This window comes from Akebia trifoliata, chromosome 12 (genome assembly GCF_017979445.1).
Source record: "Akebia trifoliata isolate Shusen 1 chromosome 12, ASM1797944v1, whole genome shotgun sequence".
NCBI lineage: Eukaryota > Viridiplantae > Streptophyta > Magnoliopsida > Ranunculales > Lardizabalaceae > Akebia > Akebia trifoliata.
Window position 1 is genome coordinate 36,733,097 of NC_141386.1, and position 25,291 is coordinate 36,758,387.

The window sequence follows — 25,291 nt, forward strand, 5'->3', positions numbered from 1 at the left end:
GATTTTTTTAATGGTGAAGAAAGTGAGATTTTAGGGAGACTTGAGAAGAAGGTGTGGCTGTTTTAATGGTGAAGAGAAAGAAGCTTACAGGTTTAATCGAAGAAGAAGATGGAGCAGTTTTTTTTTTTAATAGAAGGCAGCCCAAAAACATGTGTCCCTTAATGGTTGTTTGATCTCCTCTTTTATGTTGGTTCCACAATAGAATGTGAGAGAGGGAGAAAGGGGAGAGATGAGAGAGAGGACGTGTGGTTATGGAGAGGTTGGGGATGTTGGAGAGAAAAGGAGTTGGGTACCAAAGAGAAAAACATGGTTCTTCCAAAGTTTTTTTTTATATTTTTCTTTTGGATTAGTTTTTTTGATGTGTGGATTCTTTAATTGACCAAGTTTTTTTATTTTTGTACACATTGGAATGCATGAACATTTAGTTAGGAGCTTAAATAAAATTTAAACAAGTAAAATCCTAAAAAAAATAATAGCTAAAAAATTAAAAAGGGAAAAATTACTTTTAAAAAAATTGTTAAATTTTAAATTAATTTATTAAAAAAATATTAATTTCTATTAACCCTCTTAATCCTAGTAAAGAAAATTGAGATTATGCGAGAGATGTCTGTCAGCCGTTTCAAATGGACGGAGTTTGAACGTAACGGTAATTAACACGTCAAATAAACAGCTGTACGATTTTGAAATCCCGCTTCTTCTCTATAAAACCGAGACATCACCCACCACATCAGAGCGCACGCTCTCTCTCTCTCTCTCTCCTTCTCATTTGATGGCAGAGAAGAAACCCTTGAGTCTCAACGTCTCTCTCTCTCTCTCTCATTTGTTGGTTGAGTCTCAACGGGAGACACCAGCGTCTCCTCAAAGGATTTCGTCTCAAAATCAATCGATCAAACCCTCTCAAAACCTCTAGGTATTCATCTTTTCGTCTCTCTTCCTCTCTCTATGATTCTCTCTTTGATTCTTAATTGTTTTCTTTTTCATCAATATTCCTCAGCCAAAGAGAAACCTATCTAGGTCAAATTACATGGTAGCCATCACCTCTGTAAAATCTCGTCCAGAGACGACGACACTGAGAAGAATCAAATCGGATTCAATGAACTAAAATTTTCTGGAATTACGGACCTGCGAAGATTAGGGATATTCTTGACCATTTGACTTCCAAATTGGAGTATTTGTCAATCGAGAAGAATAGGCCTGGGTTTACTTTCTCTCTGAACTCTCTAATCTGGGTTGGATCAAGAAGTCACTCTAGGTTTGATTTAGAATCACTGCTTTCATCTGGCTGGAGCTACAGAGAGGGTTTGATTCTTCCACTTACATCTTTGTTTGAATAAATTAATGAACTACGGTGTAAAACTTTAAATTTTGATTTGCTTGGTGTGGAACTAAAAAAAAAAAGAGAAAACCAACAGTAGGACTACAATTAGGCTAGTTTTCTATCAATCTCCCACACATTTTTTTGTTGCTGCATCTATCTCAGGTCATTGAATTTGTGTTTCTTATGTATCCTACTGTGTTTTGTTTTAATCTTCAATTTACTGTATATAACCCTAACTGTAATGCAAACTCAGTGTAGCTCATTCTTATTCCTATTCTAACCTTTATCTCCACTTTCTCCTTAGAAGAACCCTTATTCAAAATCTGATTTTTTTTCAGAACCATAATTAGAAATTAGGATTTTCACTAACCCACATTTGATTTTCTATTTTTAACCCATTTACCTAAAATTGAACTAATTGGATTGGAAATTCCCACTATGTTCTTCTCTATTATAAATCTCTACCTAACGCATACATTTACAATAGAGAAGAGAGTTGTTGGTCAGTTGGGACTCTTGTTCAGTTTAAGTTGCAGAGAAGATTGATTTGAGTTTTCAGGATAGGGCTAGGGCATTAGAAGTCACATTCCTCTCTCTCTCTCTCTGATTTTATAATTTGAGTGATTGGGGAAGGTTATTGGGACTGACAGCATGCTACCTATTGTTGCTCCAACCTTGATGTAGAACAATGGTGCATCTCTCTTAGGCCATTGAATTTGAAAAAATCTACATGTTGCTAACCAGATTGAGCCATATTTATACAACACATGCACACCAACTAGTTTTTGTGTAAAGTATTTTTATGTAGGTTAACAAGTAATTTGTTTTCCTATTTCACAATTGTCTTAAAAACTTACATGTTTCAAACCAAATAGGACAATATAATAGTAAATATATAACACATACGTAAGTCCACTTAAAACTTAAGTATCATAATTTAATTAGAAAAATCACATTCATTTATAATATATTGTAGTATACCTCTTCAATTATCTACTCTATTTTTTCTGCATTCATTTCATTCGTCATATGGTTCTCTAATCATACATACATTTTTGTTTACTTATTGTTTTTGAAATACAATTTTCTTGATTCTTTTTGAAATTATAAAATTAATTTGAAATCTTCTTATGTGACTTGCATTTTAGGAACCCTATATGTATTGATCATCCCTTCATCGTAATTATGTTATGAGAATTTAGAGCAGTTGAGCCTATAGTATGGGTTAGATATCTTTGAATCTCAATAGGTAGTCTCTTTACTACTCTTCAACTAGAGGGTGATCCAATTGGTTAGTCTTTGATGATCATGATCTTAGACCAATTTTTCTTAACCATGTTTTGTGGAACAAATTTAACATATTCCGCTGAATACAATTAAACTTAAAATTTTAAATATTAAAAATTCTATAGTCATTAGTTCATTATAATTGGCATTGTATTAATCATATCTTGATCCAAATTATGATCTAAGAATCTAGAGCAGTTGAGTGTATAGTATGAGTTAGATCTATTTGAATCTCAATTGATAGGCTCTTTACTACTCTTCAATTAGAGGGTGATTCAACTAGTTAGTCTTTGATGATCATAGTGCACCTCTGTCTATTACTAGCAAGGATTAGATTGTGGCCATGTTGCAGTTTTTATCACTATGTGATCTTATATGTATCCTTTGATTGAGCTTCCTTAGTTATTTCCTTATGGGTTGAGATGTAGTAAAAATGACTGTTTATAATTAGTGTGAAAGCCGCCATTGGTATGTGCCCTTGGAAAAGGCTGCCTAATTGTCAACTTTGGGTTGAAAAATGATGATACCTGAAGTTCAAAAGTGTGACAGCCACCACATTGCAAAAGGACTAAAAAAGCTTATCCCCTGAAAATCTCAATGCAAAATCATAAAAAAGAGGATGAGAGACAAAAGTGAAAAGAAATGAAGCCCAAAAAGAAAAGAAAAAAAGTGATACATTAGTGTGAAAGCCGCCATTGGTATGTGCCATTGGAAAAGGCTGCCTAATAGTAAACCCTGGGTTGAAAAATGATGATACCCTGAAGTTCAAAAGTGTGAAAGCATAAAGGCTAAAAAGCTCATCCTCTGAAAATCTTAATGCAAAATCATAAAAAGGGGGATAAGAAAAAAAAAAAAAAACACACGAGTGGTGGAGTAGTGGTTGAGCGACTTGGGTTTGCTCCCCAAAGTCGGGAGATTGAGTCTCCCCACTTGCGATTTTATTCGATAAAATAAAGATGAATCACTCGTGGTGGAGCAGTGGTTGAGCGAACTGGGTTTGCTCCCCAGGGTCGTGAGATTGAGTCTCCCCCATTGGCGATTTTACTTTATAAATTAAAACAAACCACCCGAGTGGTGGAGCAGTGGTTGAGCGGCCTGGGTTTGCTCCCCAGGGTCGTGAGATTGAGTCTTCCTACCCGTGATTTATTCGATACACATGTTTGTGGTGGCATGGTGTATCTAAAAGGATTACTCCTACTATCAATGGGGTTGGCTGTTGCGTCAAAAAAAGAAATAAAAAAGTACATCTCCCTTGGGCAATGGCTAGGTTTGACATTTCACTAGGTTGCATTTAGTTTCCATAGTGATCGAACTGCATGTTGGCCTAAAATCTGAACCTAGTCTAGAATAGTCCAGTTCATTATTTCACTCAGTGACAACAAATGTTGAATATTCTTCTAATAGATGAGTAGTAAAAGTGTCTGTCTCAATTATTCATTGACTATAAGACATTCACTGTTAACTTTACTGTCTCTTTTGCCTCTGTTTATTGTCCATACTCATAAGGGGTTTAAGTATTGCATATCATTTGTGTGGGTTTCATTGATAAGGGGGAAGATGTTATATTGAATTAGTCATTAAAAGAAAGTCCGTTTGGCTTAGTTTGTCCTGCTTTGGCTTGAAATATTTTTTGGTGACGATCCAAATACTTCCATATCAACTTAGGTCCCCCTTCGAACTTTTTCCTAGTACTCTTCTACTATAATAATGTCACTCGGTTCTTTCTTGCAATGTTGTTCACATCAATTATTTCACTTTGGATTTTTATTTTAAATATTACTTATGTTTTTTTTTTTCCTACTCCAATGTAGTTTTACCTATTGAGGTCTCAATTATTTACTATACTGAACATCTTGTTATATGTTAGTCCCAATTGTTTTTATCTCTTCTTCTAAGGGTATGTACTGCAGCTGAATTCTTTTTGTTTTTGGTGTTCTATCTTTGTTTCAATTTTCCCTAGAGCCCAATTTCATTTGCTAACTACTAATGCTATACCTATCAAACAAAAAAATAATCTTTGTTTCTGTTTAACTAGGTCTTCTTAACTGTTAAATTTTAAAGTGAATTTTCTAGAAATCTTATTTTTATTTTCTTGTTTTATTTTGTGGGATGTAGTGAGGATATTTATGTAATTTTGTATGGGCACCACTTCTCGTGTTGTTCATACCATGTCACTTTGTCATGTGGATCGGCATGTGCATGGTGGAGCATGAAGTAATATTAGGGGCGGAGTATAATGTTGCATCTCTTATCGCACAAGAATGTGTGGCAAATTCGTTTTCCATGTTGAACCCTCTTGAACAAGCATTCTCACATGCTATAAATTTCCTCTACCACCTATATGTACATGTAGGGAATCCCATTCACCACCAAGTCCTTGAAATAGCCCTTGAGAAAAGAGAAAGTGAGTAAGAAACCATCAACACTCCAAATTTCATACCTTGTGCAAGTGGAGATCTCATTTCCAACTTGTAATATTTCCTTAAATTAAATTAATATTTTTCCTTTTCATCCTTTTAATTGTTCTTCTTCTTGGTTGTGAGTCTTGGGCTAGTTTATTTTTACACTATTTGAGAAGCAGAGTTCTAGAATTTTGGATTTCATCTTTCTTCACGTTAACTACATAGCCATTGAGTTGTTGAAGAATTACAATTGACTAAGGTACTTCTAGGTTTTTAGGAATGCTCAATTACCAACCTTCACGGTTTTGTATTTTAGATGTGACGTTGTCCACAAATGGTGGAACCAAAAAGTTGTGTTACTATTTATCCATTGGTCGTTTGTCTTTAATGTTGAACTTTCTTCTAATAAATGAAGGTATGATGTGGTAAAACCATACATGAAATAGTGCCTTCTTTTGGTATTCATGAACTACAATGAATTGTCTAAAATATGTTTCATGGTTAGAGCTATTTTTAAATAAGCATAACTATTTTAATTGAATTGTAAAAATATTATGCCTCTTTTGTATCAGAACGCAAACCGTCCACCCACCCATCGACCAACACACACATACAAACAAAGACCCCCCCCCCCCCAACCCAACACACACTCACACAAACACATCCTCTTTTAGGAAAATGACTCTCATAGGATCTTCTCCCTTAAATTTGTTGGATATCTACTCTGTGCTTCTTTTGGGGACATTTGGTCTACCACCTAATGGTTAAAAGTGCAACTTGTTCACAATAGCTATTATTCAACTACCAAGAACATATTTAACTTGTAGATTAACCAAACATTGGCTGAAGTAAACTTTCAGATCCTGATCCACATGGTTGCGCTCACCATTGAAAGGTATTTATGCCCTATAACTTTGTTCTTTCTATTAATTTGTAATTTTTGTTTCACCTCTCTAAACTCTTTGATGATTAATATTTGGGTCTTGTGGCAGAAGCTAAGATGATGGTTAGTATCATATCCTATCCTATCATGTTAGTATCCATCCAGAGAGGAATCGGGTGATCGATTTTGTATCAGGTTCTAAGCCTGTGGTTCCTAATCGATGTGGAAATGGTGAGATGCAGCTCCTTCCCTTGTTTCATTACTCCTACCTATCAGAGTCAGATAGATAGGTTGGTTTCTAATTTCTTTTATTTACTTCCTTATTGATCAGAGTCAGACTGCTATATTTGGTACATCATGGTCAAGGAGTCGAGTAGCTTTTAGAAGAACAGAAAGTGAGGAATGGTGGTGTGATGAGGAATCTGATGGGCATTTGGATAAGTTCATTTGGAGGGAGGACTCAGAATTTCATGAGGTTGGAGGATGATCTTTAAAGAAAACAGGGAGATTACAGGTATCTGCAATAAAATAATAGACCTATTTCTTTGTTGTTTTATCAAATACTTAATAATTAGTTTCTACCTTGAGAATTATTAGTCTATGATCAATGAATTGAAAATTGAATTATGAATGCATCTCATATATTTAAAGCCATTTACTATAACCTATTTAGTCTTATAACATACAAAAAAAGGAAGCTATGTTACCTAGATCTGTATTTTACTATGATGTTGTGCTAGCTAACTTTTCCAGTTGAACTAAAAGTCCTAAAGGAAATGATTAAAAAATCTGAATAGGGAGAAACTCAAGGGAGTAAATCTGAAAAAGCTAGTCTTGAAAGAATAGACATTTTGATTTGGTGGGAGAACATGATCATTTACAAAGGACTAATTACAATTCTAAATAAATGTGTGTATATATATATATAGTTGGGTTCTGTGTACACGTATATCTACAATGTGTTTTGTCCTATGTGGCTAAAAGTTTCGGATTGAGCTGATTTTTGGTGAGGATGATCTCTATGATGAGGAGATCATCCTCACCCAAAATCAGCTCAATCCAAAAATTTTAATCTCGTCAAAAGTGATTTACAAAAAATGGACAGTCCACAATTCTTCAACTCATAAATACGGGGTTACAAGTTTTAGAATTAGCTGATTTTTGGTGGGGATGATCTTCTCGTCATAGAGATCATCCTCACCAAAAATCAGTTCAATCCAAAACTTTTAGCCCACATAAGGCAACACACATTGTAGATATATGAGTAGATATGTGTGTACATGGATCATAATCCTATCTATCTATCTATCTATATATGTTTTTTTTGCTTATCGTAGGTATCCCCCCACCCTTCGGGTGAGACTAATCCCGTGGTCACATGCACCACTCCCTCGGAAAGTCATACATGCAACTAGTTGAGTTGAGGGTGAACGGGACCCTGAAGGGGGTGGCCCCAAGGAATTCATTGCTTTGTGCGGTTTTGAACACTTGACCTACCCTTCTTGAGGAGTTTGTCTAGGCTAGACTTTCCACTAGGCCAACCCTTGGGGTTAGAATAAATGTAAATTGGTTTGAGGAGAAATGGTGCATATATAACAAATAACATGCATCAAAAGGATCGGATGGTGAGAAAGGGAAGAATGCTTCATGTAGGGTCACTCTCTCAAAGATAGCAACAATATACAATCATTTATAAAAATCAAGCATAGACATGAGTGAGATCCATGACACTTGAAAACTTGGAAAGAATAACATCGAAATTGAATAAGAATCACAAAAAGGATAGGATTTGCGGACTTTACATTACTTTAAATTTCATATTCACTTTCTTGAATGGCTTTTAACAATATTTTTGAGTTTTGGGATCGAAAATGAAATAATTGAGTTTACCTTTTCAATAAGTTTGAAATTTGGTAGATGTGATCGATATTATTTTTGTCTAGGTGTCCAACTAAAGGATTAAATTTCATACACTTTCTTGAATGACTTTTAACAACATTTTTTAGTTTTGGGATTGAAAATGAAATAATTGAGTTTACTTTTTCAAAAAGTTTGAAATTTGGAAGATGTATTTTTTTGTGGACCTTTTAAAGAAAAGATTCATTTGTTATATGTAGTGAGATTATTATCTTTGATTTGTACTTTGATGGTAGTGAAGATTACAGGGTGAGGTGCATAGAACGAGATTCGATTGTGATATTTTGATGGTTTTGATTAAGTGTTATATGATGATAGCCCTTAGGGCTAAATATTTCAGATTCTATTTGTTTAATGTTCTTATAAATCTATTATTGAATTCTAGGATTGGAAATGGAATGATTTTGAGTTTCTAGTTAAATAAATCCCATTGAAGTTGGATGATGCAACCGATATTGTTTGTCAAAATATTATTCCAAAGGACTGGGATTAAAATTTGGTGAAATATTTTTGTGCTTGGTGAAGAGTAATTTCATGTGGCCTTTTAGAAAAAGGATTTCTGTGATAAATGGAATAAGTTATGGTTGTTATCTATGTCTTGATGTGATGATAGTGATATTATGGAGTCAGATCAAATTGTGGTGTCTTGATGGTTTAGATTGTATAAATTAAATGAATACTATTGTAGTCCTTGCATTGATGATGGTGAGATCATTTGTGGTGTCTCCAGTAAATAGATTTCTATGGCCTATGTTACTTGGAGTGAATATGGTTATAATCTATAAGGCTAAGATTAAATTGTGGTGCTCAAAGGGTTCAGATTGTGTGATATTACTAGTGAAAGTCCCTATATCCTTAACAAATACACAATCTCAACAGTTAAAATGCAAAATCCAACAATTGGGTGTGATTTATCCTCAAGATTCATGTTTTATCTTGACCATTGGATTTGTTTATTTAAAAAAAAAGGGATTGTGTTTGTGGTTTTGATTTTGGTTCCTTTAATTGTATATGGCATTTTATTTTGTAGTTTTGCCTGTGTTTGTAACTTAATTCTTTTTTGCTTGTGTTTAGGAGGTGTTGCCGACCCTTTTGTGATGTTGTGTAGGGCTTTGCTATGGAAAGTCGAAGTAACAATTTTGACATTTGTTATTCCCACAGTACTTCTTGTGCACCAGGTATTTTTTCCACTCAAGTTGTTCATCACTAATATTAAGAACTCAAGTTGATATTCCTCTCTAATCATATTTTTTCGTCACTTTATGGATTCAGTCGCCGTCTTCGTCTTCTCCTTCTCCTCTCAATCTTCGAATCAAACTCAAGTGAGGGTTTTATCTTTTTAGGTTTTATATTTTTCCTAAGTTAAAAAAATTGTTCAAAGAGAGAGATCTATCATTCTATTTTCCACCTTTGAGAGAGAGAGAGAGAGAACACAAACCCTAACACCATGGATGGATCCTGGAGAAATCGTGGGTCTTTGATCTTGTGTGCAGTCATTCTCTATGGTAAATCTTGTTGTTTTCTCAAATCTGATAGATCTATCTTGATTAGTAATGGTTTTGAGTATCAATTTCCTCATATTCGATCTATTTATATTTCTTCCTTGTTTTTCTTTGATGATAAAAGTTCTCCTTAGGTCAAATGATTGTGATAATAGGATTTTGATCTTTTGTGAGTAGATTATAATAGGTTTAGACCATTTTTGAACTGTGTTAATATGGAGTTCATAGGAGCTCTCTTTGTGTTAAATTAGAACAGAGATCCATTATATAAAAATTTGATTATTTTAAGGTTTCTTTTGAACTCCATTTCTCTTGTAATTTATATTGTTTTGGAATAATGTAGGTTGGATGGATTTGTACTATATGAATCCATACAGTTAATATATGATATTCTTGGGTGGAAAGGTTATTTGATAAATGGATTGTACTGTATGGCAACATAGGTTGGAAATTTAGTGGAACAGAGAGTGCATTTGATGAGTTTTGGGAGAGGTTTTGGAGAGATGGTAATAGAAAGATTGATGGATTTGGTGTTCTTGAGTTTGGGTTGGGGATTGATTTGAGTTCCATTTCATGACTTCAATGCCAAGCTCTTATTGCAATTAAAAAATTCTGAAGAACCAAACATGTTTGTATGACTTTTTCTGTTTCAGGTTATATGTTCGGTTCTCCAAATTATAAATCAAATAATCAAAGGTAACACATATTTCCGGGAAAATGCTTGTCTTGTAGGCCTGGTAAGTACACCGTCTATCACTTAGGCTTGTCTTGTAGGCCTGGTAATACTGGAACTTCATCTTTGGGTTGGGGATTGATTTGAGTTCCATTTCATGACTTCAATGCCAAGCTCTTATTGCAATTAAAAAATTCTGAAGAACCAAACATGTTTGTATGACTTTTTCTGTTTCAGGTTATATGTTCGGTTCTCCAAATTATAAATCAAATAATCAAAGGTAACACATATTTCCGGGAAAATGCTTGTCTTGTAGGCCTGGTAAGTACACCGTCTATCACTTAGGCTTGTCTTGTAGGCCTGGTAATACTGGAACTTCATCTTTTCCTACATGTGGCATTGCTTTGTTGGAGTTGGATGGCTACTAACAAAAATGGATTCATTTGATCGGTTGATCCAAAACATCTAAACTTTTTATATTTTTAAGAACTCTTTTGAGATTCCAAAAGAACGTGAAGGCCACATAAGTTCTAAAATTAGATCCATTTTTAGATAAGATCTTCTTGATAGGACCCTACCTCTACCTATTCACCTTGTGCACTGTGCTCGTGGGTTTGGACTTTTGAGGAGGTCATTCAGATGTGTGGTTATCCTCATCCACCTCATCCTCAGTAACTGGACTTTTCTTTTTCTTTTTCTTCAGCGCATTTTGGAATTGGAACATGCTTATAAATGTTTTCGTTGTAAATTAATTACAGATTCCTCTTGTGATGAGCTTTGCGGTACCTGACCGTCCCCGTGAAGTTCGTATGCAAGCAGCTTGTTTCTTGCAACAGCTTTGTCAGTTGAGGTTTATATTTTTTTTCCCTATGTATTTCCTGGTCTTGTAGCTTGTGTCTCCATAAATTAGCTGTGTTGGAAATTATGGTAGCTTCTTCTTCTGTCCAGCTCCTTAACACTGCAAATGTTCATTGCTTGCTAGGAAATACTTGTTGTGGTTGATTTTCTAGAGGTTGATTATGCAAAATACAGGTTTGTACTGCACTCGTACCATATTATGTGCAATTTTATGTAGAAAAATACATGGAAAGTTGATACACCTGATCTCCAAGATGATGATGCTATGATTTGCATGTGGCACATACTGGCGATCCGAGCCCTGTCGTTCAAATTTTCTTAGAAGGTTTCCTTTTTTGGGAATTGATGCATTTAGGCTTTTCTTGATTGTCTGTGTATTGGATGATTGGGATTGCCTTCAAAATATGATTGTCTTTGGTGGGAGTTATTGGACCAATGGTAGGTCTCGAGTTATACATTTTGCATTTGCACTTGTATGGTACAAGTAGGTTAGGCGTGAGGATGCCATAATTATTTCTTTATTTCCTCTTGATGCACAATACTAGGGATGTGCAGTAGCAGAATTTCATTTATTTCCTTTGTCCTCTGTATAACTCTGAGCTTATTCTCTAGGGAAATGGTTCATCTTGCCATTGATGGTATGTGGCAGGTATTTATGCTACAGCGTTTAATACCAAGAAATGATTTCTGTCGCATTGCTGCAAAGAATGGAATACTTATTAGGCTCATCAATACTCTTCACAGCTTGACTGAGGCAACTTGACTAGCCTCTATATCTAGTGGTGGTGGAACAGATGGTTCTGCTCCACGGCCACGATCTGGCACACTAGATTCTAGTTATCCTATTACAATACAGGGTGAAACAATAGCACTTTCCGGTTCAGGTCAAACTGATCTACTTAAGGTCATTGACCACCCCTTGTCTGTTGGAACATTGGAACCATCACATGCTTCATCTTCCCACTCCCAGAGGTCAGATAATGATAGGCGTCGGTTGTCAAGTCATGCTGTAATAGAAACTTCAGTACCTTCTAAATTGCCAGAACCAGCAAGTCTGGATAACATCTGGAATTCTTCCATCAATGAAGAGGCAACTACTTCCAAGCCCGATCCTTCCCTAGCAGAAGCTGATGTTCTCAGACAGCAACGAGTCATTAATTCTACTAGTAATAGGATATCTACAGATAAGCCTCCAAAACAAATGGAACTTGCATCAAATAGATTCCCTAATACACTAGTTTCTCAGCAAGATCAAGTTCGACCTCTTCTTAGCTTGTTAGACAAGGAACCTCCTTCTCATCATTTCGCTGGTCATCTTGACTATGTGCGCCACTTCTCTGGATTGGAGAGGCATGAAAGTATACTGCCTCTGCTATGGTTTTTATGCAATTTTTTGTTTATATTTTATTTCCCTTGAAAGATCAATGCATTGCTTCCCTTCATAATGGAAAACCACCTCAGATACACCTCGTGCAATTAAAACATTGAATGACATGATACGTTCTAACCTTAAAATCTTAACCTGTTGTTGGGATGAGGATAACTCCCTTCAGATCTAAGTCTAACCATGGTACTATTAATATACTGGTAACATAATATTCTTGATGAGTATTTTAGAAATGCTCTTCCTTTTTAAGGTGTTTAGAGGAGTGTTTTTTAAAGACTAAGATGGGATAGGGTATGTAATCTGGAGTAAGCTGTGTTGGGCTTGTTCTTTTTTCGTAGGATCTTTTTTGCTGTTTTTCTGTTTTTGGGCTGGATATCTCATCCTCCCTTTTGGACATTCTCTTTTTCTTCTAATAAATTCTGTTCACCTATCAAGAAAAGAAATGTTCTTCCTTTTTTGGATCATTTTTCTTATATGCTATTCCTTGGTTGTTCAAGGTGTTGTATAAAAGAGAAATTATCCTTTAAAATCAGGTGGGCTTTTTGTTGCCACATCATATATTCATTTGATAGAATGTTGCTAAACCAATCATTCATGCTTTTGCAAAGGTTTTGGGACGTGGAAGAGAAAATGGAAATCTTGACTCTATGCCTAGAATTTTGCATAAGATAGCAAATAAGATGGGATTACTGATATCTCTTGAGAGAGCTGCTACAACATCGGGTGTTGCATCTCAGACAGCTTCGGGTGTGCTATCTGGTTCAGGTGTCCTAAATGCTAGACCAGGAGGTGCAACATCTTCCGGGTTACTTTCCCATATCAACATTCAACGCTGATGTGGCTAGGGATTATCTTGAAAGGTGGCAGAACTTTTGCTTGAATTTGCCCACGCAGACACAACTGTCAAGTCTTTCATGTGTACCCAAAGTCTTCCTTGTCGAAAATGGCAAACAACGGGAAGCTCTGCCCGAGCGACCGCTCCCGTCGAAAACTCAAAATTTGAGACGTTTTTTTACACGCCTGTATCTCACTCTCCGCTCAACTCAAAATATTCGTAGCACATACCCACTCATCCGTACCGATGTTAGCTACGTTATCATGTTCCCGGATTTCATCCCGCAGGCCGGGATCCTTTCAGAAAAATGTGATTTCCTGGGGGTACACCTTTTCGGGACAGGACACGTGGGCGTTCAAATGGTCGTATCTCATCGCCCGTCTTTTGGTTTTTAACGTAATCCATGCCCAATCGTCCATTTCAAAAATACCTACGTTTTCTGAGCAGAAAGATTCCCACTCCGGACTCGTCTTCCTTACTGAAAATGGCAAACAACGGGAAGCTCCGTCCGAGCGACCGTTCCGTCGAAAACTCAAAATTTCTGACATTTTTTTACACGTCCGTATCTCACTCTCCGCTCAACTAGAAAAATTCGTAGGACATATCCACTCGTCTGCATAGATTTTAGCTACGTCACAATATTTTCGAATTTCGTCCCGCAGGCCGAGATCGTTTCCGAAAAATGTGATTTCCGTGGGGGTACACCTTTTTCGGGGTAAGACACGTGCGCGTTCAAATGGTCGTATCTCAGCACCCGTCTTTCAATTTTTAACGTAATCCATGTCCAATCGTCCATATTGAAAATTCCTACATTTTCTGAGCAGAAAGATTCCTGATCTGGACTCGTCTTCCTTACCGAAAATGGCAAATAACGGGAAGCTCCGCCCGGATGACCGTTCCCATTTAAAATTCAAAATTTCTGACGTTTTTTTAAACGCCCGTATCTCACTCTCCGCTAAACTCAAAAAATTTGTAGTACATACCCACTCGTCTGTACGGATGTTAGCTTCATCACCATATTCTCAGATTTCATGCCGCAGGCCGGGATCCTTTCCGAAAAATGTGATTTCCGTGGGGGTACACCTTTTTCAGGGCAGGACACGTGCGCGTTAAAATGGTCGTATCGCATCGCCGTCTTTTGGATTTTAATGTAATCTATGCCAATTGTTTGTATCGAAAATGCCTACGTTTCTGGAGTAGAAAGATTTTCGATCTGGACTCATCTTCCTTGCTGAAAATGGCAAACAACGGGTAGCACTGCCCGAGCGACCGTTCCCGTCGAAAACTCAAAATTTCTGACGTTTTTTTAAAAGCCCGTATCTCACTCTCCGCTCAACTTGAAAAATTCGTAACATATACCCACTCGTCCGTACAGATGTTAGCTATGTCACCACATTCCCAAATTTCATCCCGCAGGCCGAGATCCTTTCTGAAAAATGTGATTTCTGTGGGGGTACACCTTTTTCGGGGCAGAACACGTGCGTGCTCAAATGGTCGTATCTCATCGCCCGTCTGTCGGTATTTAACGTAATCTATGCCCAATTGACCGTATCGAAAATGCCTACATTTCCTGAGTAGAAAGATTCCTGGTCCGGACTCGTCTTCCTTGCCAAAAATGGCAAACAATGGGAAGCTTCGCCTGGGCGACCGTTCTAGTCGAAAATTCAAAATTTATGACGTTTATTTAAACGCCCGTATCTCACTCTTCGCTCAACTCAAAAAATTCGTAGCATATACCCACTTGTTCGTACGGATGTTAGTTACGTCACCATATTCCTGGATTTCATCCCGCAGGTCAGAATCCTCTTCGAAAAATATGATTTTCGTGGGGGTACACCTTTTTTAGAGCAGGACACGTGCGTGTTAGAATGGTCGTATCTCATCGCTTGTCTTTCGGTTTTTAACATAATCCATGCCCAATCATCCGTATCAAAATGCCTATATTTCTCGACGAGAAAGATTCCAGTCCAGACTCTTCTTCCTTGAAGAAAATGGCAAACAACGAGGAGCTCCGCCAGAGCGATCGTTCCGTTGAAAACTTGAAATTTTTGACATTTTTTAAACGCCCATATCTCACTCTCCTCTCCCGCTCAAAAAAAAATTTGTAACTCATACCCACTCGTCCGTACGGATGTTAGCTACGTCACCATGTTCTCGATTTCATCCCGCAGGCCAGGATCCTCTCCAAAAAATGTGATTTCGTGGGGGTACACCTTTTTCAAGACAGGACACGTGCGCGTTCAAATGGTCGTATCTCATTGCCCGTCTTTCTTTTTAACTTAATCTATGCCCAATCGTCTATTGAAAAATACCTACGTTTCCAAGAAGAAAGATTCCCGGTTCCAGACTCCGTCTTCCTTAAAGAAAATGGCAAACAATGGGAACCTCCGCCCAGGTGACCGTTTTCGTCGAAAACTCAAAATTTCTGACATTTTTTTTAAACGCCCGTATTTCACTCTCTGCTCAACTCGAAAAATTCGTAGCACATACCCACTCGTCTGTATGAATGTTAGCTACGTCACCATGTTCCTGGATTTTATCCCGCAAGTTCGGGATCCTCTCCGAAAAATGTGATTTTCGTGGGGGTACACCTTTTTCGGGGCAGGTACGTGCACATTCAAATGGTCGTATCTCCTCACCCGTCTTTCAAGTTTTTAACGTAATCCATGTCCAATCGTCCGTATCGAAAATGCCTACATTTTCCTTGTAAAAGATTCTCAATCCAGACTTGTCTTCCTTATCGAAAATGGCAAACAACAGGATCCTCGCTCGGGTGACCGTTCCCGTCGAAAACTCAAATTTCTGACGTTTTTTTTAAACGCCCGATCTCACTCTCTGCTCAACTCACTCGAAAATTCGTAACATATACCCACTCGTCCGTACGGATGTTAGCTACATCACCATGTTCCCGGATTTCATCTCGCAGGCCGGGATCTTCTCCGAAAACATGAATTTCTGTGGGGGACACTATTTTGAGGGCAGGACACGTGCGCGTTAAAATGGTCGTATCTCATCGCCCGTCTGTCGGTTTTTTTAACGTAATCCATGCCCAATCGTCCGTATCGAAAATGCCTACATTTTCTTGAGAGAAAGATTCCCAGTCGAGATTCATCTTCCTTACCAAAAATGGCAAACAATGGGAAGCTCCGCCCGAGCGACCGTTCCCGTCGAAAACTAGAAATTTCTGATATTTTTTTAAACGCCCGTATCTCACTCTCCGCTCAACTCGAAAAATTCGTAGCACATACCCACTCGTCCGTACGGATGTTAGCTACGTCACCATGTTCCTGGATTTCATCCCGCTGGTCAGGATCCACTCCGAAAAACGTGATTTTCGTGGAGGTACACCTTTTCAGAAAAGATACGTGCGCGTTTAAATGGTCGTATCTCATTCCGTCTTTCAATTTTTAACGTAATCTATGCCCATCATCTATATCAGAAATTCCTACAAGATTCCCAATCCAGACTGATCTATCATTGCCGAAAATGGCAAACAATGGGAAGCTCCACCGGGCCACCTTTCCCGTCGAAAATTCAAAATTTCTGAAGTTTTTTTAAACGCCCGTATCTCACTCTCCGCTCAACTGTTGATTCGTAGCACATACCACTCGTCCGTACGGATGTCACTACGTAACCATGTTCCCTGGATTTCATTTCGCAAGCCATGATAGTTTCAAAAAACATGATTTTCGTGGGGGTACACCATTTTTAGGCAGGACACGTACGCGTTTAAATGGTCGTATCTCATCGCCCATTTTTCGATTTTTAATTTAATCTACGACCAATCGTCCGTATCAAAAATTCCTACGTTTTCTAAGGAGAAGGATTCCCAATCCGAACTCGTCTTCCTTTCCGAAAATTTCAAACTACAAGAAGTTCTGCCCGGGTGACCATTCCCATCGAAAACTCAAAATTTCTGATGTTTTTTTAAACGTCCGTATCTCACTCTCCGCTCAATTGAAAATTCGTAGCACATACCACTCGTCCGTACGGATGTCAACTATGTCACCATATTCCCAAATTTCATCCCGTAGGCCGGGATCATTTTCAAAAAATGTAACTTCCGTGGGGATACACCTTTTTTGAGGCAAGACATGTACACGTTCAAATGGTTATATCTATATCATGTCTTTCGGTTTTTAACATAATCCATGCCAATCGTCCGTATCGAAAATGCCTATATTTCTGGGAGAAAGATTTTTAGTTTGGACTCGTCTTCCTTGTCGAAAATGACAAACAACGGGAAGCTCCACCTGGGTGACCATTTCCGTCGAAAACTCAAATTTCTGACATTTTTTTAAACACCCGTATCTTACTCTCCGCTCAACTGGTGGATTTGTAACACATACCCACTCATCCATACGGATGTTAGCTACGTCACCATGTTCCCAGATTTCATCCCGTAAGCCGGGATTCTTTCCGAAAAATTTGATTTTCGTGGGGGTACATCTTTTTTTAGGTAAGACACGTGTGCGTTCAAATGGTCATATCTCATCGTCCGTCTTTTGGTTTTTAACGTAATCTATGCCCAATCGTCCGAATAAAAAATTCTTACGTTTCTCGAGGTCAAGGTTTCCTGATCCGGACTCGACTCGTCTTTCTTCGTTGAAAATGGCAAACGGGAAGCTATGCCCAAACGACAGTTCCCATCGAAAACTCAAAATATCTGAAATTTTTTTAAATGCCCGTATCTTACTCTTCGCTTAACTGGTTGATTCGTAGTACATACCCATCTGTACAAATGTTAGCTACGTCACCATATTCCCAGATTTCATCTCGTCGGTCGGGATCCTTTCGAAAAATGTGATTTTCGTGGGGGTACACATTTTTCGAGACCGGACACGTATGCATTCAAATGGTCGTATCTCATCGCCCGTCCTTCAATTTTTAATGTAATCCCCGCCTTATCGTCTGACTTAAAAATGCCTACGTTTCCCGAGGAGAAAGATTCTCGATCCGGACTTGTCTTCCTTGCCTAAAATGGCAAACAACGGGAAGCTCAGCCAGGGCGACCGTTCCCGTCGAAAACTTGAAATATCTGACATTTTTTTAAACTCCCGTATCTCACTCTCCGTTCAATTGGTGGCTTTGTAGCACACACCCACTCATTCGTACGGATGTTAGCAACGTCACCATATTTCTGGATTTCATCCTGCAGGCTGGGATCCTTTCCGAAAAATGTGATTTTCGTGGTGGTACACCTTTTTTGGGATAGGACACGTGCCCGTTCAAATGGTCGTATCTCATTGCCCGTCTTTCAATTTTTAATGTAATCCCTGCCTTATCGTCTGACCCAAAAATGCCTACGTTTCCCGAGGAGAAAGATTCTCGATCCGGACTTATCTTTCTTGCCTAAAATGGCAAACAACGGGAAGCTCAGCCAAGGCGACCGTTCCCGTCGAAAACTCGAAATATCTGATATTTTTTTAAACTCCCGTATCTCACTCTCCGCTCAACTAGTGGCTTCGTCGCACATACCCACTCATCCGTACAGATGTTAGCTATGTCACCATGTTCTCGGATTTCGTCTCGCAGGCTGGGATCCTTTCCGAAAAACGTGATTTTCGTGTGTTATATCTTTTTTAAGGCAGGACACCTGCACATTCAAATGGTCGTATCTCATCGTCTGTCTTTTAATTTTTAACCTAATCTATGCCCAATAATCCGTATTGAAAATGCCTACGTTTTTCGAGTAGAAAGATTTCTGGTCTGGACTCGTCTTCCTTATCAAAAATGGAAAAAAATGAGAAGCTCGGCCCGAGTGACCATTCCTGTCGAAAACGCAAAATTTTTGACATTTTTTTAAATGCCCGTATCTCACTCTTCACTCAACTGGTGGATTCGTGACACATACCTACTTATCGATACAGATGTTAACTACGTCACCATGTTATCAGATTTTGCCCTGTATGTCGGGATCCTTTCCGAAAAACGTGATTTCAGTGGAGGTATACATTTTTTGAGACAGATACGTGCGTGTTCAAATGGTCGTATCTCATCGCCCGTCTTTTAATTTTTAACGTAATCTATGCCCAATCATCCATATCAAAAATGCCTACGTTCCCCGTACAGAAATATTTTTGGTCCGGACTCGTCTTCCTTACAGAAAATGGCAAACAACGGGAAGCTCCGCCCGAGTAACAGTTCCCGTTGAAAACTCAAAATTTCTAACGTTTTTTTAAATATCTGTATCTCACTCTCCGCTCAACTGGTGGATTCGTGGCATATATCTACTCGTCCGTACGGATGTTAGCTATGTCACCATCTTCCCGAATTTCTCTCCGTAAGCCGGGATCCTTTATGAAAAATGTGATTTCCATGAGGTAAACATTTTTTGGGATAGGACACATGCGCGTTCAAATGATCGTATCTCACCGCCCGTCTTTCGATTTTCAACATAATCTATGCCCAATCATCTGTATAAAAAATGCTTACGTTCTCCGAGGAGAAAGATTTTCGATCTGGACTCGTCTTCCTTGCCCAAAATGGCAAACAACGGGAAGCTCTGCCCGAGCGACCGTTCCAATCGAAAACTTAAAATTTTTAACTTTTTTTTAAACGCCCGTATCTCACTCTCCGCTTAACTGGTGGATTCGTGGCACATACCCACTTGTCCGTACAAATGTTAGCTATGTTACCATATTCCCAGATTTTATTCCGTAGGTCGGGATCCTTTCGGAAAAATGTGATTTTCGGAGGTACACCTTTTTCAAGGCAAGACACAATTATGTTCAAATGGTTGTATCTCAGCACCCATCTTTTGATTTTTAACGTAATCTACACCCAATCGTCCATATCAAAAAGGGCTATGTTTCCCGAGTAGAAAGATTTCTGGTTTGGACTTATCTTCTTTATCGAAAATGGAAAATAACGGGAAGCTCTACCCGAGCAACCATTCCCGTCGAAAACTCAAAATTTTTGACGTTTTGTTAAACGCCCATATCTCACTCTTCGCTCAACTGGTGGATTTGTGGCACATACCCACTCGTCCGTATGGATGTTAGCTACGTTATCATTTCTCAAATTTTTCCTCGCAGGTCGAGATACTTTCTGAAAAATGTGATTTCCGTGAGGTATACATTTTTCAAGACAGGACACATGCCCGTTCAAATGGTCGTATCTCATTGCCTGTCTTTTGGGTTTCAACATAATCTATGCCTAATTGTCTGATTTGAAAATGCTACATTTCCTGAGGAGAAAGATTTTCGATCCGGACTCGTCTTCCTTGCCAAAAATGGCAAACAACAGGAAGCTCCGCCAGAGCGATCGTTCCCGTCAAAAACTTGAAATTTCTGACATTTTTTTAAATGTCCGTATCTCACTCTTCGCTCGGATGTTAGTTACGTCACTATGTTCCCAAATTTTATCCTACAAGCCAAGATCATTTTCAAAAAATGTGATTTCGGAGAGGTATACCTTTTTGGGGCAGGACACGTGCGATTTCAAATAGTCATATTTCATCGTCCGTCTTTTAGTTTTTAATGTAATCTATGCCTAATCGGTTATATTGAAAATGCCTACGCTTCCCGAGTAGAAAGATATCTATTCTGGACTTATCATCCTTGTCGAAAATGGCAAACAATAGGAAGCTCCGCCCGAGCGACCGTTCTCGTCGAAAACTTGAAATTTTTGACATTTTTTTAAACGCTTGTATTTCACTGTCCATTCAACTGGTGGATTCGTAGCACATACCTACTCATCTGCACAGATGTTATCTACATCATAATGTACCCGGATTTTGTCCTGCAGGTTGGGATCCTTTTCAAAAAATGTGATTTCCGTAGAGGTATACCTTTTTCTGGGTAGGGCACATCCGTATTCAAATGGTTATATCTCATCACTTGTCTTTCGGTTTTTAACGTAATCTATACCCAATCGTACGTATTGAAAATGCCTATGTTTCTCGATGAGAAAGATTCTCGATCCAGACTCATCTTTCTTGTCGAAAATGACAAACAACGAGAACCTTCGCCCTAGCGACCATTCTCATCAAAAACTCAAAAAATTTTATATTTTTTTAAACGCCCGTATGTCACTATCCATTCAACTAGTAGATGCGTAGTACATACCCACACATCCGTACGGATGTTAGCTACGTCACCATGTTCCCGGATTTCGTTCTGCAGGTCGGGATCCTTTTCAAAAAATTTGATTTCCGTGGAGGTATACCTTTTTTCGAGGTAGGACATATACGCGTTCAAATGGTTATATCTCATCACCCGTCTTTTAATTTTTAACGTAATCTATGCCCAATCGTCTGTATCGAAAATGCCCACGTTTTTTGATTGAAATATTTTCAATCTAGACTCATCTTCTTTGTCAAAAATGACAAACAACGGGAAGCTCCACCCGAGGGACCGTTCTTGTCGAAAATTCAAAATTTTTGACTTTTTTTAAACGCTCATATCTCACTGTTCGTTCAACTGGTCGAGATCCTTTTCAAAAAATATGATTTTCGTGGAGGTATACCTTTTTTGAGGCTGGACATGTGCACGTTCAAATGGTCGTAGCAAAATATTGGGCCCATTTGGTTTGATTTTGGATTTAACCCGTTTAACCTCTTTGTAACCCTAAGTATATAAAGGGTAAGAGTTGAAACCTAAGGGGTGAGAGAGATATACGAGAGATAAAGAGAAATTTTGACTTAATTCTTCTTTGGTTAATATAGTGAAATCGTTGTTTTCACCCGTGGACATAAGTCGATGTGTTGACTGAACCATGTATATCTTGTGTCGTGTGAGATTCTTGTGTTTTTGTTTGATTTATACTTTAGATCATAGGATTTTTTCTAACAATTTCAGAAGTCATGCGAACAAGATATGTGACTGTCCTGATGAGCACATTTCTGGCAGAAACAGTTACTCTCATGCTTGCAAAGAAGCAATCTTGTTTGGTAATAGTTGACAATGACACTTCCTGATAGGTTTCCTGACACTTGGAGACATTCAAGAGTTCAACAAATTAGCAAAAGATGAAGTTTGTAAACTGAGGTAAAATACCCCACATCCGATGCATCAAGACCCAAATCGACTCTGAAGTCATCTTCTGATTATGAATTTGACATAAAACAAGGAAATTACTAACATGGCAACTAAGCCTGGTTAACGAAAAATAATTTATCAAACAATGTAACAAAAAAAAAATGAATTTAGAGTGATTCTTCAAGCTTTTGCATTCAACTTGGTTGAGCCATAGAAAATTACATTGTCGTATATTAAGACTAGAGCAGTGTAAATTTAGGTACTGTGAACAAGGATGTCGCTAGACGAATTTGGAGTCTTTATGTGTCATGTATTATTTTACGAATTACATGTCAACTTCATTTTACATACCTATGTGTTCTTAACTAAATTGGCTTTACTAAGTAGAGAAGTTTCAAGTTTCTAAAATGTGCCAAGTGAGTATTGAAAATTGTCGAGTATCATGGACAGCAACACCACACATGAATCTCCTCTTTGCACAAAATATTATGAATAAACATGGTGTATCCCAACTTCCAGTTGTTTCAGAACATGTTGAAGGCCGCAGAGGGTACCCAGTTGGTCTCTTAGACAAGGAGTGTACCAGTCTCACTTGCACGTAGTTTTACTACTTTACCTATTTTCCGAAAATAGTATATATTATCATGCTCCCCTTTTTTATCACCATCTTTGCTTTTCCTCACATTTTATCCAGAGCTATAGCAACCCAACAATTCCTCAGCTTGTACTCTAAACTGAAAGGGCACGAGACATAATAGGAGAAAGAAGTACATGCAAACTATTCATGTTAATTTTTTCATAGGTAAACCAGGATAACTTGTCTACATTGAAACACTAAGGGGTGGTGTCTAAGGGATTTTCAAAAGTTGTGTGTGTTCCAAATGCTCTCAACTTGATATTGGGTCAACCAGTTTAAAGATGAGACCATCATGACCTCTTTAATGGGTGAGGAGTTATTGAAGGACACACTTCTAGGATTCTGTGCTTGATTACAAATCGATGCTATTGAAGCAGGCCTTTGTTACACTTTTCTTCTCTACTGAAATCTCAAAAGCGTATCCACCATTCTTAGCATGAACTCGTGAAACATCATTCTCAAGGAGCATTCATTTTAACTCTTGACCTTGAGATGATGCTTTATCTTGTACCACTTTGTCATTGTGAAAACATCCAACTATTTCAATTTTGTACAGTTGTTTTTCTTCTTCTTCTTTTTTCTATTATTTATGTTTTTGCTCATATTCAAAATGCTTGTCTTGGTTTGGAAATGCCTTTGCTGATATGGGTATTTTTTTATTCATTTTGCTTGCTTTTACTCTTGAACTGGATGGATTACTAGTTACAGCATAAATGAAGCTTATTATTAGACTAATGATAATTTGACGTTTTCAGATGCCCTCCATACACTCCCTGACCTGGTAGTCACAGAACCTTAAATATTTTTCTTGTGTATCCCAAAGCAAAGGATCTACAGTTCTATGATCGCGGCATTTGAAAAAAAGAGCGTCCGATTATCATGACTCTTTTATTTTATTAGTCTCTTAAATGGAAATTCAAAACATTTTTAATGCGCTATAGCTCCAAACAAGCAAATAGACTGGACGTTTCTACAAAACCCTGTTAGTGTTAGAGGGTCAAGACTGACTCAAACCTAAGGAACGTTCAAAAACCCTTTTTATATTTCTTGTGGGGTCTACGTCTACATAAAGTCTTACGTCTTCTTATAAATCTTATAGGATGAAATTGTCTTGTACAAATTTTAAACAATTTTTTTTTAAGATTACTCTGAGGTTCATTACACAGTTTTCATCAGGTCTTAAAAGATTAGATAAACAAGTATTTTAAGTTTGCTAAATGATTGGAATTGAGATTTTAAAATATTAGTGAGGTTTTTAAGTTATTCTTTTCCAATAAATATATGCAAATTTGTAGTGGGAAACCCACTGCAAAATCCTGTTTGATCCTCCAGTGACTTGAGCATAGTGTTTACAACTTAAAATTGACAATGTTTAAGAAAATAAATCTATTTTTAATTAAAATGTATGTTGAAAAAGATAATGATTAATAGATTCGTTATATTTCACTTATCCCCATGCCTATAGTTTGAGGGTATTTAACTTATTATTAGTTGGTCTCTCTTAAAAGACCTATGTCAAAGAGATATAAAATGAAGTTGAAGATGAGGGTATTTGGATTTTTTTTTCAGACTATCCATATGATAAATGATAAAAAGACTTATCATACTAAGTTGGTAATCAAAGTTTGCTCATCCCATTCCCTTGTGGCATCCAAAAACATAATCCAATGGTTAGAGTTGTAGAGTATAAAATTTTAAGAATTTTAAAAGAAAAAAAATTAACTATTGAATTTTATTTTAAATTTGAGTGTTTGGTAGTTATTCATGTACAAAACCTTAGATTATTTTTTTTAATCGGAGTTGTTATTGAAATTTAGTCTGGTAGCGTTGAATTGCCATGGTTTTTAAATTCAGTAATTGGTCTCATCTTGTTCACCTTTAATATCGAGTTGACTCGGACGATACGTCTTGTCTCGTCGAGTCTCGTTCAACATTGAAATAATGGTTTTTAACCATTTAAAAATTTTGAAAAAATCTGAAAAAATCAGGAAAAATTCAGAAATGATTCCTATTAAAAAATAAACCCCTAAAAAAAATATAAAATTAAAAAAAAAAAATTCATAATATACCTATCAATCAAATTCAAGGTAATTAAATAAAACACATGTTTCCTAAAGATTAGTATAAATTTCTAATGAAAATTTTATCAAAAAGCTTCTAAAGAAAAAATAAAACAAAATATCAAAAATACATTTAAGTATTTATCACAAGAAAATAATAATATTACTCAATAGCTATTGTTTGTAAAAATAAAACAGAAATTTTCATTTGTAACTTTTTTTTCGTAAAACTCGGTCAATTCGGACGAGATTTTCAAAATCTCGTCCGATACAACTCGTTTGTCTCGCGAGTTAATGTAAAATTTGTAATGTCTCGGATATCTCGTTTATCTCAGACGAGTTTTGCGAAAATATCGTTCGATATGACTCGCATAACTCACGATACGCGGTCGTCTCATGACTCATTGTGAGTTGGTCTCGTTAGACTGCGATATCGAGTTAACTCGGGCGATACATCTCGGTCTCGGACGAGTTTAAAAACCATGTGAATTGCCTGTGGGGCTGGCACAGCGACCCTTCGATTGAAATTCTTACCTTCACTCGAATCACCA

General features: G+C 37.4%; 1 protein-coding gene across 28 annotated transcripts; it reads left to right on the forward strand.

Annotated features, from left to right (window-relative positions):
* Positions 1–732: 732 nt before the first annotated feature.
* On the forward strand, positions 733–13,360 carry LOC147390026 (MAP3K epsilon protein kinase 2-like). 28 transcript variants are annotated; one of them, XR_015170528.1, is made up of 9 exons: positions 734–910; positions 995–5,902; positions 6,000–6,121; positions 6,222–6,404; positions 8,882–8,985; positions 9,080–9,129; positions 9,963–10,832; positions 10,965–11,014; positions 11,453–12,829. XR_015170528.1 is itself a non-coding variant. In XM_086418036.1 (8 exons), the coding sequence occupies exons 4-7, from the start codon at positions 6,374–6,376 to the stop codon at positions 10,264–10,266; spliced, it is 225 nt and encodes a 74-aa protein (XP_086274162.1). In that variant the 5' UTR covers positions 734–910; positions 995–5,902; positions 6,000–6,121; positions 6,222–6,373; the 3' UTR covers positions 10,267–10,303; positions 10,741–12,829. The 28 variants fall into 28 exon arrangements, 5 of the variants coding, with proteins under 5 accessions (XP_086274160.1, XP_086274162.1, XP_086274161.1 ...); XR_015170532.1 differs by having other exon boundaries at positions 11,490–12,829; XR_015170534.1 differs by having other exon boundaries at positions 11,585–12,829.
* The last annotated feature ends 11,931 nt before the right edge of the window (positions 13,361–25,291 follow it).

Excerpts from the sequence above, each read along its gene's own strand:
- LOC147390026 (XM_086418032.1), top strand. The coding sequence starts at position 6,374 with ATGATCTTTAAAGAAAACAGGGAGATTACAG. Across the intron at positions 6,405-8,881 it reads AGAAAACAGGGAGATTACAG|GAGGTGTTGCCGACCCTTTT; the intron begins GTATCTGCAATA and ends GCTTGTGTTTAG. Across the intron at positions 8,986-12,835 it reads CAGTACTTCTTGTGCACCAG|GTTTTGGGACGTGGAAGAGA; the intron begins GTATTTTTTCCA and ends GCTTTTGCAAAG.